We start from the raw sequence: 15,732 nt of genomic DNA on the forward strand, positions 1-15,732 counted from the left end.
GCACACACACACACAGGCACACACACACGCACACACAGTCTCACCGTATCCTAAGGCGCTCTCGACACATGCTCAGAGTGCAGTTGTAAGCCATTGTTCCATCCTCCTTCCCATTTATCCGTTCTGTTAAGCATGACACATGTATTAACAGTGGATGGATCCTGGAGCTGTGTGTCCTCGCACCATATGTTTTCTTTTCCTTGGCCCTCTCCTTCCCAATAACTACCCTTATTGCCATCTGCTATTTCAAAACACACCACAGGAGGGCGTACTTACTCCTTTACATACCGTGTGGGGATACGGGGTATATAGGTTGGTGCAGCGGTGCGCTTCTTTGGCTCAATCGTCGGGATATACTTTTTATCATCAACATCATAATGCCATCATGTTTCTTCATGAATACATCAGCCTTCTAGAAGGGCTGAGCCTTGAAAAGAGACAAATACATTAGACTTGAATTCGTATGATAAACGAATGCCAGGCAGGCTCTCTGTGTCTGTGAGGTGCATCTGCCGCCTGCCCGAATGGGAAATTAAAAACTGTGAGAGGGAAGTTATGCTAAATCTATAAAGTTGGCCGGGAAATCTCTCCCCCTTCGCAGCGGCAGTTGTTTGGGGAGAAGGAGCACCGTGCTTAAATAATAACATTCCAGGTGGCTTAGTTAATGAACAGTGAAAATCAAATATGGGGCCTAATCTGGAGCTCGTTACAGGAAGTTTCTTTACAGGGATGTCAAAGGCAAGACGTGCCCTTGGGGAAGCAAGACACTTTTGAAACTAAAAACCAAGGAAACTTTATTTTTAAAGAAACTTTAGCTGTATAGAATAAAACAATTCACAGCCTGATGTTTAAAGATATGACATATTTGCATCTTTCATTTTTTCATTTTTTAAGTACATCTTATCAAAAAGCTTAATTTTGTTCTGACTTTGTGAACCAAAGTTCGACAGTGAATCTGTAAATGGCGAAATGACCGGGCTTATGTATGGTGACACGTCGACTCTTTGACAGCAGACAGCAGAGCTCTCTATGCACAAGCTCCGTTGCCCTATTTACTGTCTTAGCTTGCCATCTAGTGGTGAAAGTGGGTTATGCACTCAGATCCTTCTCTGAGATGCTTTGTAAATGTGATCAGGGAGTGAAACACACCAGTTAGACGACTGTAGAAGAGACCAGCCCTTCAGTGCACATGCACAGACATTTGTATCATCACGATTATTGTGACTTCAACATTAGGAGTCAGATTTTATCTTCTATGTTTTTTTAGTGGCTCCAACAGTATATGAAAATGAAAAAAGGCTATTGCAATAATCCTTTAATATCCCAGTAACCGAGTAACAGTGAGTATAAAGAGCAGGGGCCCAATGAGAGTAAAGTAAATGTTGGTTGCAGGGTGATGTTGGGGTTGTTAACTCCACGCACAGACAGCTCCAGAGTTATTACTCAGTGTTGAATCTAAGAGATGTTTTATCACGTTATTAGCTCTTTATTTTCCCTCTGTTACCGTGGCACTTCCTTTCATTTCGGTATCCATTTCCATCCTCGCGAAAGCACAGTTCAAATAAACCCGTGTTTTAATTTGGTTTTGTCAGATTCATAACGCCACTTTAAAAGAACATGACATGCAAATGTGTTCCGCGGTGTTTTATTGCAAAATAATTTTCTAAGAAGTTGCTGAGGGAACGAAAGCGCAGAAAGAGGAGGGGGGGGGGGGCAAGTTGCATTATTTAGTGGCCCCTGCTATGGGACCTAATTACAGTTATGCATTTCTTACTGTGTCATCGAGTCTTAAAAAGTTTTTATTAGAATAAATCACTTCACTTCTCACCCACTGTCACACTCTGTGTCACACTTATTGAGCCGACCAACCTGCTCGCACCGAGCGCCGTGCTTCTCCCGTTGTCATCACAGAGATGTGTTAGCGTCTCGTATTGTCGTAGAAATGATTATCTCTCTGAGCGAGCGGCACCAGCTCCTGTGTGAAGGAGAAGCAAAGATTAAATGAGGGAGAAGTAAACACTGGATCTGCAGATTTTCAGATGTAGCGATGTAATGAAAGAGCAGCTTCATATTGAGTCAGATGGTTGTAGGAGGCAGCAGAGGACAGACAGAGGAACAGGAGCGTGCTGGAATGAAATGCAGACCACAGTGATACAGCGAGAAGGTTACACTTCATTACTGAGCCATCAAGTCAACACACAGAGGGAAATATGGGGAATTGTTGCAACTGAATGTATTTAATTCATGGTGTTTGTGTTATTTTGTCCACCCTGAATGTGTCATACAACCACATATCACCAGCATATTACTGTACTACTGTATGAACAACACACATGAAGACAGGGACAGTTCTTTATGTGTACCTGGTCCCAGCTGTCAGTCAGTTAACACCTCCAACAGCAGCACCAACACATGTCCCCCCTGTATTTCAGGACATGTCTCTGTCCCACACACACACTGCTGACAGTGAGGTCTACGAATTATAACTTTTAAGTGCGATTTCAAAAGCAGTTGAATGCTGTGAGCACACAGGTCCATCCACCTCCTGGAAATTTAAACCAAATCTTAAAGACAATCTGTGAATATGTTTGTTTTTTCTGTAATTTGGCTGAAAGGACTCTTTGAAGTATTCACTGTCTCAAATAATCAATCTATTAATTTGGTCCTGCTGACAGTGCAGAGTGTGTCAGTGTGTGTGTGTGTGTGTGTGTTTGTGTGAGTGTGTGTGTGTGTGTGTGTGTGTGTGTGTGTGTGTGTGTGTGTACGTGTGGCATGTGTGCTGCAGGTTGGGGTTTGTTGGGCCCATGGTGCTAATCTGCCTCTTGTTCTCTCATTGGCCGTAGTGCATCTGTGGGTGGGAGACGAGGACCAGCCCATGACCCATGACCTCGCGCTGACCCACGACCCCCACCATCTTAACAGCGACCTTAACCACCCTAACAACCATAACCTAGGCGACCCTGAGGGGCTGGATGCCCAAGCTGTAAACAAAGACTAATGGCCCAGACCGGAGCAAGGCAGGAGGATGAGGATGAGGATGGAGGCGATGATGAGGAGGAGGAAGATGAGGATGAAGGATAAATGAAGGAATACACTATAACAAAAGACTTTATTTAAGATGAAAAACACATACTACCGTCAGAGTGAAGAGAAGGTGAGAACTATATGAAGGACAGTTTGGGGCTGGATTTACGTGATGGACCAAACGGCTTTTGCAAGCGTTCTTGGACACTAAACAAAGTGACAACAATTTTCCTGTTTTGTCTCCTGTGGTCTGAATGCCCCTTGTCTTTGTTGTCTTATCTTCTACAATGCTTTTTTTTTTTCTTTTAATGAAACTACCTGTCTGAGTAGCAACTCCTTTAACTGGCCCCACAGTTTCTAAAACATTCCTTGAGCTAGAAAGGTATGTCTCTCTCTCTCTTTTTTAGTTAGGACTGAAGTGTTGTGCTTAATCAAATAGGCTTTTAAAGACCTTTCTCTCCTGTAAAATGAAGACGACAGTTATTTCACAAGTCCACGGACCGCCATTATATTGTACTGGAATGTATTCTACTGTAGAATAGCAACTCAATGTTACCGGACTGTTGACGGAGACCAAGCACATTTCCTGTCAGACCAGCCACTTTGGGCTCTCCTATCAGCCGTTCTGTCTCTGTGTCCCACGGCCATGCATCACTCGGATTATGGTTAACAAAGGATAGGGGCACCACACGACAATCGACAACACAAGTTTGTTTCCAGAGATGATATTGCTGGTAGAAAAAAAATACACATGTAGCTGACCTTTGATGATGGTGGTGCTAATGATACTTGTGAAGAGGACTGAATATTCCCTAAATGTACTTACAATACTAAATCCCCTCTGCATAACCAGGCCAGTACAGGCCTTCACCCTGCCATTTGGCTTCCTTTGTCTATTTTTCTTGTTCTGTATCATCCATCACAGCAGCCATAGATGCTTAATGTACATAGAGAGATATACAGTAGTTTAAAAAAAGAAAAGCAAAAGTGAAAACAAAAGTTTTAAAAGATTCGTGACAAGGACAAGCAAACAAATGACAGTAGATTGCACAGCCACGTTCTGAAAAGGTCGGCATCCTTCTAGAGTTTGACAGAGAAGAATTCAAAAGAAAAAAGAAAAAAAGATCTGAAAAACAAACAAAAAAAAGGTAATGTGGGGGAAATGTTTCTTTCTTTATCACCCTCCAACCCTTTCGCTTCATCCCTCATGTCAACCTCAAGAACTCTAGTGTTGCAGATGTTTGTAAGATACTGCCACCGATCATTGTTGCACAGTGTTAATGACTACTGAAAATGGTTTGATGTATTTACTTTAAAATGAGAATAAAAAAGAACAAAAAACTGGGAAAAAAGACATATTGTGTATAGCCTTAGATACAAGTCATCTGTTATTGCTTCTACAAAGCTATGTAGCTGTGCTAGACTGTAGGATGTAGGGTTGATTTTATTTTTTATTTTATATGTACTGTACATTAATGCCTTCTCCATTTACTGATCAAAAAAAAAGAAAAAGAAAAAGAGGAAAAAGATGACAATCGTCTCCTGTGCTGCAAACATATTTGCCCCCATATATACAGGATCCATTATGAATAGAGGGACTTTATCCTTTCTTATTTCTTTCATTTGTTTTGGTTCTCAGAAGTATTTGGCACTGTGATAGTATTATAAATCCAACCTATACAGTATAAAACTAGATAACTAACTGAACTGAAGGTGTGTGTTTGTGTGTCCCTTGGCTTTGTGAAATGTTTCTACGTCATTTTTTGTGAACCCAGAGAAAAATTCTAAGTCGGTATATACAGTCCAAATATAATACCTCCTAATTTTTCTTTTAAGTTTGACCAACCTCTATACTGTATGTGGCTTTGACAAATTGTTACCCAGATTTCTTTTGTATGCAAATCCCCTTTTGGCCTGCAGCATCGGCCCGATACTTCTTCAGCAGCAGCATGAATCTGTGCTCAAACTCCAACGCCAAGAGATTTCGCTGCAGTACAGCCTGTTTTATTTTGTTTTCTCTTTTTTTTATTTGATTCATGTAGATTACAATTAACCATTCTTTCATTTTCAGTATACCAGGAAAAGAGGGGATTTAAAACTAAAATAATAACAGCGAGACACGTGAAAAGTGAAAAGCAGTGGTTGTTGGAAAATGTGAAAGGGTGTTGGAAGGGAGGAATTCAGGAAATGGGGTCTGAGGGAACCAATCAGATTCATCCTGCTAGAGGCACTGTCCAATGGCTTTGACCTCTGACCCCATCTGTTTTCCAGGGGTGTAAAGATGAGAGATGACTGGCGAGAGTCTCGCCTCTGAACCAGCTATAATAATGAGCATTCCACGCCACATGTTATGTACAAAAACCTGTCTTGTGAGCTGAACACTCTTTATGTTTTGCTGTATCCTCATGGCAGATGCTTCGTTTTGTAACTACTGAACTGTACTTATAATAAAAATAAAATGTATTCAAACAAAAAAAAGGATTGTCACAGAGCAACGGCCTGTGTCATGTTTTTAATTTCCTCATTTCTGACAGAGCGAGAATCAGGAAGGTGAGTGTCACTGTTCCATGAGAAGTGGGGAACCAGTTTGGAGAGTAGTCCATCACTTCCAATACCAGTTATTATCTCTCAGTCAGTTTGATGGTGAAGCTTCACGGACCGTGATCACGAAGTGGAATATACACAACTAAATTGTTGTCTGCACCACTTTGTGTGACCGTGAGGAAGATGTCATAAACAGTGTGTGGATGATGGGAAACACATGAGCATGCTCTGAATGTCCCACATGGAAATATGTAAAGGGAAGATTTGAAAATTCCATTTACAGCAAATCGCTTCCAGATCAGAGATGTGCAATGATTATTTGACTGCATTGTTTCCCATCCAGTTTCCACATTATGTTTTTTATCCTCTGGTCCAGTCCACATTCGACCAGATCCATAAAATCTGCACAGACTATGAAACAGCTACAAAACAGCATGACTGTGAGTTTCAGTATCAAAGAGAAGAAAAGTATAAGTTCAGGTTAGTTTCTCTGCAGAAAAGCCTTGTTTAAATGAATGTAGCACCACGTGTATGAACTGCACTATAGCTACAGGTGGTGACGGGGGGGTCCTAAACTCAGTTAGAGCAGAGACCAGGGTTCACATCCACATTTCTGTTCCTGGGTGCATCTTATTTTGTAAACAAAAATAAGGTTGGGATCATGGTTTTGGTTAAATGGAATTAAATTGAACTTTACTATTAAAGTAGAATATGACCTCTACCTAACATTAAGTGCTGTAAGTGCTCAAACATAACAATGAAAAAGACAGAGGATGAGACATTTAGTACGATGTCAGTGATCATCTTACCAATTTATTTATTATCAACATTTGTGACTCACCCATTCCTAAAAGTCAAATATATTAATTAGTATGTATTACAAAACAATATAGTACAATCCTTATATGTATGTTTTAATTTGGGGACAAACAGGTCAGTGAGTGCAGCACCATGAATGTTCTGAGATCAGTTTTAAGCGGAAGGCTCTCAGTAGAACACACACCTCCACCGAGGCACAAACGTCCTTTTAGATTCAATCAAGCTGCACCACATTTCACACACTCATAAATATCAGCTCCCTAATGACGTCTGATTATTTTCATCAGGCTGCATGAATTATTCTCTAGGAAATCAGTGAAAATGTTGAAATGTTCTCACTATGTAAAAAAAACCTCATCAAATTCCCCCGATCCACAGCAGAATGTAATGGTGTCTTCCCCCCGAACCACCTCCTTCCACAGAGTGTTGTGGAAATCCATTCAGTTGTTTTTGTGAAACAGACAAAAACACTAACCAACAAACAAACAGACGAGGGCTGAAAACATGAGGTCCTTGTGGAGGTCAAAATAAATGTGTAGCTCCCATCAAGTAAATGAAGATGCTTATAATGAAAGAAAAAAAGTTACTCCTCCTCTGTATAAAGTTGAAATCATCCCATTGTCTTCTGAAATGGAATGAGTTCAAATATGGATCAGATAATCTATGACTACATGATGTCGTCTTGTTTATGTCTTCAGCCATGATAATTCAAACTGGTATAGTATCTAGGTCTGCAACATCGTTAATTAGCTATTTTTAAATGCTGGAATCCACTAAAAAGTATAATTATATTGTCCCTAAAATGTAGCTCAAATTATTGAATCAAAGGAGAAGACGGGTTGGTGGCCTTGACTCTGTTGGTCGAGGTGACAGTCCGAGGTCAGAGGTCAACGTGAGCCATTAGAATCTAACAAACACAGAGCAGCTCTGTGTTTGTGTGAGGACACACACACATAAATAAGTGTTGCTGCTCCCGTATCACAGCAGTTAAAGATGACAGCAACTCTCCCACCTCACATTAAAAGTTGACTCCAACACGTGTGTCCTCCCCACACAGCCTCACTTCAGCTGACTCCGCATGAAAGCATGAAAACCAATATTTCATGCTTTCATTGCCCCCCCCCCCCCCCCCCCCCCCTCTGTTACGTGAAACCTGATCCACACTGCACTGATGGAATCCGTATTTGAGTTAACCTAATGTCAGGATCCCAAAGGCTGCTGGGCCGCTGGGAGGCTGCCTAGGTCAATGCCTGACTAATTTTTAAACGGATCAGCTGCACTGCACCAGATGTGCGTTTGTTAGTGTGTGTGTGTGTGTGTGTGTGTGTGTGTGTGTGTGTGTGTGTGGAGGGGGGCTCATGCCTCAAATCTGTAAAGTCTGGTCCCAATAACACTCACATCCGGAGAAAGTAACTGTTTGACTGGTTTATATCAACACACCCACCCTCACACACACACACACACACACACACACACACAGGATACATGTAACCAAAAGAAGGATGCTTCCAACGGCTAGATATGAGAAAAGAAACAATCATCACTCGCTTTGCCTGTGTGGGTCTGTGACTGCACTACAAACTCAGTATGCATATGTGTGTGTACGAGGGGTGTGGGCCTGCATCACGCTTTAATGTGTGTATCTATATAAACAATTGAGTAGGTGTGTGTCTTCATGTAACAGCACACATGTGTCTGATTAAAGAACACATTAGGTCACCTTTCCGGCCTGTCGTGTGTGTGTGTGTGTGTGTGTGTGTGTGTGTGTCTGTGTGTGCATTTTGCTCAGCTGAGCAGTTTCAACATTTAAGCGACTCCTTTCACAGAGTGATGAACACCACTCTGCCCTTCATTTAACTTCCTCTCTCATCATTTGCTCTGTCTTTTATTTGTATCTCTCTCTCTCTCTCTCTCTCTCTCTCTCTCTCTCTCTCTCTCTCTCTCTCTCTCTCTCTCTCTCTCTCTCTCTCTCTCTCTCTCTCTCTCTCTCTAGGATCCATTTCCCCTTGTTTCTCTCCATGGCATGTTGTGCAGCCATGTGTGTGAGCACATGTTTGTGCATGCATGTCAGGGTGTTTCATAATTGTCTGCGTGCGCCTGCGTCCACATGTGGATCAATGAGTTTGAGATGACGCTCTGCGGCGGTCGCAGGCTCTTTGCATTTTGATTGGTCGTCAGGCAGATGGTGACCTGCAGATGAACCCATCTTTCTGCTCATTTGTTCAGCTCCCTCTAATTTACCCTCCTTTACATTAGAGTGGCTGGGGTCTTGTCATGCAGCACTGTTGTTACGCCACTAGAGGGCGCCGCAGACCAGCTTTTGGTGCCGAGCCGGAGGCTTGAGTGTTCATCTCTCAGAATGTTGCATGTTGCACTGCAGAGATTTTGTGTGTGTGTGTGTGTGTGTGTGTGTGTGTGTGTGTGTGTGTGTGTTTGTGAACCTCTTTTTGTTTGAAAACAAAAACTTAAACACCAACAGAAATATTTATAAATAAATCTTTTATTATCTGTCACAGTTTTATTTGTCACACTGCGTTAAAGGCCTTTTAAAAACCTTTTACAAACAAAAAAAATGATCAATGAAACAAATGAGCATTAAATATAACTATTTTTAATAATCAATTTCTGATCAAAAACAATTATAAATCACATTTCCCCAGCGAAATAGGGGCGTTTCCATTCTCTTCAAAAGGAGGGACAGTGCAGGACTCAGAGTCACTTTAGCAAACAGTGATGTTGTTGTGTTGTGCTGTTGTTCGTGTAGTTGTTCAATGCTCCCTCTTCGTTGTGTTTTCTCCACTATCCTCCAATCTTCAATTTTTCTCCCGGTCGGATCTGACCCTTTAGTCGCTCTCTCCATCTTCTTGGTCAGAGTAGAGACCTTTTCTTTTCCTTCAACGTGTCAAATCTGACCTGCTCTCAGTGCTGTTTTCAGGAAGAGGGCTAAGTAAGACTGGTTTTACACTATGTGATATTTCTGTTAAACACAAGTTTAGAGGTGAGTAGATAGATTTTCTTTCCCCCCGTGTGTTTGTGCTGTGTGAAGGTAAATGAGTTTTCCTTTCTTTTCTCTAGGTTTTAAAAAAACTATTGATTACACTACAAAAAGTACCTAAAATCACTGCATCATGTTTCTTTATTATCTTATTGTAACAGAAAAACTGGGGTTAGTTTCGGTGAAAGTGTTGTGGCAGTGGATTAATGAATACACTGCAAATGAAAGACTATATTTCAAAAATATGAATTGAAGTTTTACAAAATATAAATAGAACAGCACAAATGTGATATAATCAATAAGTGAATAGTTCATAAAAAAAAAAAAATCCTGATTCAAAAAGCCCAAATGTGAGAAAATGTAGTCAGCAGTTCTCACTATTGTCTTATCCCTTTATCACAGAACTATGAATAAATGAATCAGAGAAGTATTCAGTAGTGTGATCAATAAAGGAAAATAACCGAGTCACAGACCTGATTTCCAGCAGATCGTACACTAACAAATGCTAATGTGACAGCTTGTCCCCTCATTCTCATGCATCCTTCTGTTTCCTGCTCAGCATCTGTGCTTATGCATGTGGGTGTGTGTAACGTCTGCGTGTGAGTCCGTGTGGGCCCAGCAAAGTGTGTGTTTTCCTGAGTGTGCGCTGAACGCTGTGCGAGTGTCCTGTGGCCTCCCTCTTCTTCTCCCCGGCTCTTATGAATCGATGATCATGTGGTGTAAGGGAGATAGATGGCCCCCAGCTCCATCTTGTCTCCTCTAATTGTAAAATATTAGTTACATTAGACTCTGGCCCATGATTAATGGAACTTATTTGGAAGGTGGACTCTCACTCACACACACATGCTTTCTTGTTCTCTCTCTTGGTTACCACCGGTCTCCAAAGTCTCTTCCTGAAAGAATTGAGTGATTTCGCTTAAAGCAGACAAATAGGCTTCCCCCTGGTAAAGAAAGTGAAGGCAGAAAGAGGAAAGTCAGGAAAGAAAGAAGAGGAGGAGGACAAGGAGAGGAAATAAAGAGGGGAGATAAAAAAAGAGGGAAGAGCTTATGAAAGGGGATAAATAACAGCTCTAAAGGGAGAGGTCTTAAAAAGTTGTGGTGGTTGGATGTGAAGGGATTTAAGCTCCTTGGTAGATAATTCAGAGTTAGATTATTCTGCACGCAGGATCCCATTCTAAAAATGCAAAACATGATCGAGTCCTGATCGTGTTTACAGGCTGATCTCTGTGAAAAAGAGTTATTCTTGTCTAATGCAGATGTTACCTGCCTCGCAAAAACAAAAACAGGAAAAAACTGCACCCGGAGACGAGTTGATAAGTTCAGACGGAGAAAGTTTCTGCAGCTCCGTGGCACAGGCGCAGTTTTCCTTTGGTCTAGTGCATTTTTCAATCATCCGCAATGCGCACACACACAAACACACACACACACACAAACACACACACACACACAGTTATTCACTCATTAATTTATACATGGAAGAAACATAAAGACACAGATAGGCATGATTAAAATGATGGTGACGTTTTTATTTAACAATTCCTTGATCCCATTTGCACAAATTACGAATCCTCGATTAGCACCTGGCCGAGACAGTGTGACTAACACTCACAGACACAAACGCACACACACACACACACACACACACACACACACACATACACAGCACTTTAGTCTGTGTGTTGATAAGACCTGTTCTTCAGCTGCAGCTCTGCTTATTACAACTTCTAGCAGCACATCAGATCCATGATCAGCATGAATCTGCTTCCTGCCCATCTGTGTGTCCGTGCACAGAAAAATCCCCTCAAACTGCAGCAGTCAGTGGTTTCACAATATCTTACAATGTCCTCGTTGTGGAGACTGATACTTCAGACAAACAAAACAAGTACAATCTTCTGGTTTTATAATTTTATGTATAAAGTTTATCGGCTGTAACAAGAGGAGGGAAATTAACAAGTGGGACAATTTCTTTTGTTTGTCTAACACACCTGTATTGATTTACTTTCTTTGACTGACTTGATTCCTGTTGGTCCCTCTCAACTAAACTAAATCAAATGACTTACTTCATAGTCAGAAGGATCTAGGACAAAAGGGATATAGGCACGAATAGATAAATAGAGTAGTTACAGAGTCAGTCCTGTTGTAACTGCTGTGTTGAGTTGACAACCAACAGAAAACGGTGTTCTCTGCAAAACTTTGGTCTTTATCTTCCTCCCTGCTCCATAAAACTAAAACATCACAAAGAAATGTGCAACACATACACCAGCATCCATCTAGTTCCATAAGCAGTTTGTTATTTTACCTGCTACGTTACAGATGTCTCGTCACATTCACATGACATATTTACACGTGGCAGCTGCACACTGTCTCCTACTGCAGGCAGGGCCACACTGGGTGCAGGTTAGTCCCCTTCCACAAATCTTAAATAACTTTTACACCGAACCACAGGGACGTCTGTGAGGTCAACAGGTTACAGATGCTCCTTTGTCCTTCTAAACGGCATCATAAGATTATCATGTGAGCACCGAGCATAGCTCCTGTGTACTTCAGTATCTGATCCTCCATCCACATGTGCTGTGCAGAGATTATACACAGACAGACCACATGTGTAGACAGGCAACAACAGTGGTGGTTTTCAGATCTTATTCTGATAAAAACCTAGCAATAGTACTATGAAGAACTACCCAATGACAAGTAAATAAAGACACATTAGTAAAATAGAATAAAGTACAAAATAATAACAATAAGACTAAAACGTCCTAAGTTTTAAAACCAGAGATCTGTCAGAGTTTTATCATAACATTTGAAGATTTAGTGAAGCAGCACTTTATGTCACAAACAAAGATTCAAAGTGAACCTAAATAACTGTTTTATAAGTTGGGTAGTTTAATCTACACAAATCTTTAATAATGTCCAAAATAACATGTATTGTGATGCAAACAGAACATTAAGTAGTTCAGTCAGACAACTCACGTTTGATCATGTAATATATTTATTTAACAGATTTAGTGTTTGGCGTCTAGGCTCCAACTTAATCACTCCCCCATATGGTTACACAGGAATGATGGGAGTGATGAGCAAATACTTGTAACCCCCCGTTGGAGCCTACAGGTGGATGCTGGGGTGGTGGAGGGGCTGAAGCAACAGGTGGCAATACTGCAGCAGCAGTGCGAGCAAGAGGGGTTGATGGGAAATGTCTCTCTGGTTAAATAGACCACCTGATAAAGTGGGTGTGTATTATAGATGGTTGTTGAGAGGGTTGATGTCACATGATGTATGTTACATGATTGGCGCAGCGCAGCTCAAGTTGCCTGCCAGAACTAGCGTCGCCACATTTGTCAGATATCGGTCATGGACTAGACTTACACCAAACAAACGCACCGACTTTAAAAGATTCAGTTTCATCACACACTTGTTGTTTAGTCTTTGAATTTGTTTAAATACACCAGCACTTTGGCCGTGGCAGTTTCCTGTAGGTGTGCTTTCTTCTCAATCTTTACACAACCTTGATAAATCCAACATAGCTTGAAAGCTCTGTCTCCTGATTCTATCTGTGCAAAACAGTATAAGGTCCTTACATACATATATATATATATATTTGGACCATGTTAATGTTCCTATGTAACTATGGCTCGTATATTCATTCTGACTTTGTCGGTGTATAATATGAGGGGTTTCTTTAGGGATGCAGTATGTCTGTAATCAAACTGTATCGTTTTTATTTTACATTAAGTTGATCTCTAGACCAGGTCTGGGGCCCCTGAGGCCTCAGTGTTTACTTCACTTAATTTATATATATATATATATATATATAACATATTGTTGCTGCAACATATTGTTAAATTCTTGATTAGCATTAACCCCCCCTCTGTTGGGTTTCCTATGGCAAAGTGCTGAGCGGCCGGTGTTTTGCTCTGCGCTTTCTAACTGTTTGTCAAACTTTTGGCTGTTATCGCTGTGTTCCGAGGTCAGAGGAAGTTCATGATGATTAATGCAGCAGAGCAGCCGATGCTCTTTGTGTCAGAATGTGAGTGAGAGGCAGGTGGCCGGCATATCTATCAACCCCCCACTGCACCCCATCTTTTCCTTTTTTCTTTCTTGTTATTGCTGAGAAACACTGATGACAGCCTTTGCACACACTCACACACACAACACACACACACACACACACACACACACACACACACACACACACACACACACACACACACACACACACACACACACACACACACACGCACACACACACACACACACACACGCACACACACAAACACACGCACACACACATGCAGTTGCATCCATTATCTGTGTACAGTGACAGGTCAGGAGCAGATTGTGCATCCCTCAGTTCAGCAGGGACTCTGAGGAAACATAAGGCAAAGTTAGGGATCTAGTCCGAACACACATACACGCCTGCATGCACACATACACACACTCAAACACACACACTGAAAAGACTGAAAATGATGGCTGACTGAGTGAGGGAGTGAGCGCACATGGACGAGTGAGTAGATGATTGAAGGAAAACATGGCTAAGCAAGCAAATAAGTAAATGGGTGAAAATGTGACTGAGTGAGCGAGGGAGCGAGAATAGAACAAATGTGTAAGTGATAGAATGTTGTAGCTTACGACTGGGGTCTTGTTTACCTTGTGTTCATATGAGGACCCCCTCTTGTGCATCCTTGACCTTGAACCTCAGGATCTCCTGGAAGCCCTCTGTGCACAACTGCCACATGTCATTTTCAAAAATGCCAATGTTGATACAATGTAATTTTGGCAGATTTAGTCATTTTAGTATATGTTTGAGGTTTTGTTAATATTCCTCAGACTGAATTAAATGATCGATTGTGAAGTCCACAGACATCTTTGGGACAGGAAGAGGATTTCAACAAATAGTGTTTCTGAAAGAACTTACCTAACCTACCTTAACCACGGCTTGAATACCAAACAAACGAGCTAACCATTGTGAGTGAGTGAGGCAGAGCTAGAAAATGTATTTAAGAAAGTGAAAGAGTCAGTCAGCAAGTGATGAGGATGAGATATTGTGAGGCAGTGATTGAGAAAGTTAGAGTGAGAAGCAGTGAGTGAGTGAGAGAGTGAGGGAATCAACATTTGAGCATCAGCATAAAAAGAAAGAACAAACGGACGACTCCAGAAAAGAGAAGTGAAAATAGAACAAGAGATGAAGACAGAAAGGAAGGAGCAGCTATTTTAGGTTCTTATTAACAGGTCCTACTGGTACAGCAATTAATAATCTAGTTCAGTATTTAACATGGGACCTTGTCCCTGGTGGGGACGTTTTAGAAAGCTTTGATGCTGAAAGAGTTCCTTCCCCCCCACCCCTCTCCCCCCACAGTTCCTCTCTTCTCCTTAAGTGCCTCCCCTGGTGTTATTTGTGTGTTGGTTTTCTTTAGTTAAGCTTAGAAACAGACCAAATTGTTATTCCCCAAACTTCAGGCCAATTTTCCATCAACACGCCAGCTCGTTCAGGGAAATGCTCTTAATTCATAAGAAGAAGTCGAGAGAAGGATAAATTCCCTTCAGGCTGTTTGAAGTAATGTAAATGTATTTATTTTTGGAGGGGGTTGGGGCTGGTAAAAACAATCTCCCTCTTCCTGTGTCAGTTGGTGCCACACAACCCCAATTACAATTTCCATCCCAGTACGTGACAGTTGACACGATGTTCTTTCACTGTCGACACAGGCGTCGGTGGCCAATAGGGTTTAATATCTTGCCCGAGGACACTTAGAGGTCGTCCACTACCTTCTGTTCAGTGGACGACCCACTCTACCTCATGGGCCTCAGCTGACACAGTGGTACAGTGCACCACCTCTTCTGTGTCTGCTTCAGCTTCCTTCAGCTCCTCTGCAGTCACATGCTTTTTTCCGTTACCATTCTGTCCAGCAGGTAATACAGCAGGGAAATGTTCAGTCTTACAGATCTTGTCTTGGTTCAATCTCTTGTTGACATTTCTTACAGTGGCATTTTCAAACTAAAAGTGCTGTAATGTATTTTCGTAAGCCTCCTCTGCTTTGTGGGCATCAATTAGCTCATGTTCAGATTCTCAGTCAGTTGCTAAGAGAAGCCCACAGTTGTTGAGTGTTACAGCAAAGGTTTGAAGATTCAGAAAACTTATTTATCATCTGAGTAACTGTCATCAGCTGATAATTTCTAATGACAATTCTCCACCATGCCTTATGAGTCCTAATGAGTGCTAATGAGTCAATTAAGTTTTCAAAAGTAAACGAAGTGTTTAACAAGTAGAAGGGTGCATGTGCCTTTGCACATGTCATCCTTGAAAAGATCCTTAACATTTGGAAAGAATAATATTTAAAGTCTGCAGGGTCTGC

At 41.5% G+C, this 15,732-nt stretch overlaps 1 protein-coding gene across 2 annotated transcripts in view; it reads left to right on the top strand.

Annotated features, from left to right (window-relative positions):
* znf536 (zinc finger protein 536) overlaps nucleotides 1-5,460 on the top strand; it is a 190,848-nt gene extending 185,388 nt beyond the window's left edge. For both annotated transcript variants that reach the window (XM_053426121.1, XM_053426112.1), the window contains one exon: nucleotides 2,844-5,460. In XM_053426121.1, the coding sequence (XP_053282096.1) occupies nucleotides 2,844-2,998 (155 nt within the window). In that variant the 3' untranslated portion in view covers nucleotides 2,999-5,460. The remainder of the gene's footprint in view (nucleotides 1-2,843) is intronic.
* Nucleotides 5,461-15,732: the final 10,272 nt, after the last annotated feature.

Source organism: Pleuronectes platessa, chromosome 1 (genome assembly GCF_947347685.1).
Source record: "Pleuronectes platessa chromosome 1, fPlePla1.1, whole genome shotgun sequence".
NCBI lineage: Eukaryota > Metazoa > Chordata > Actinopteri > Pleuronectiformes > Pleuronectidae > Pleuronectes > Pleuronectes platessa.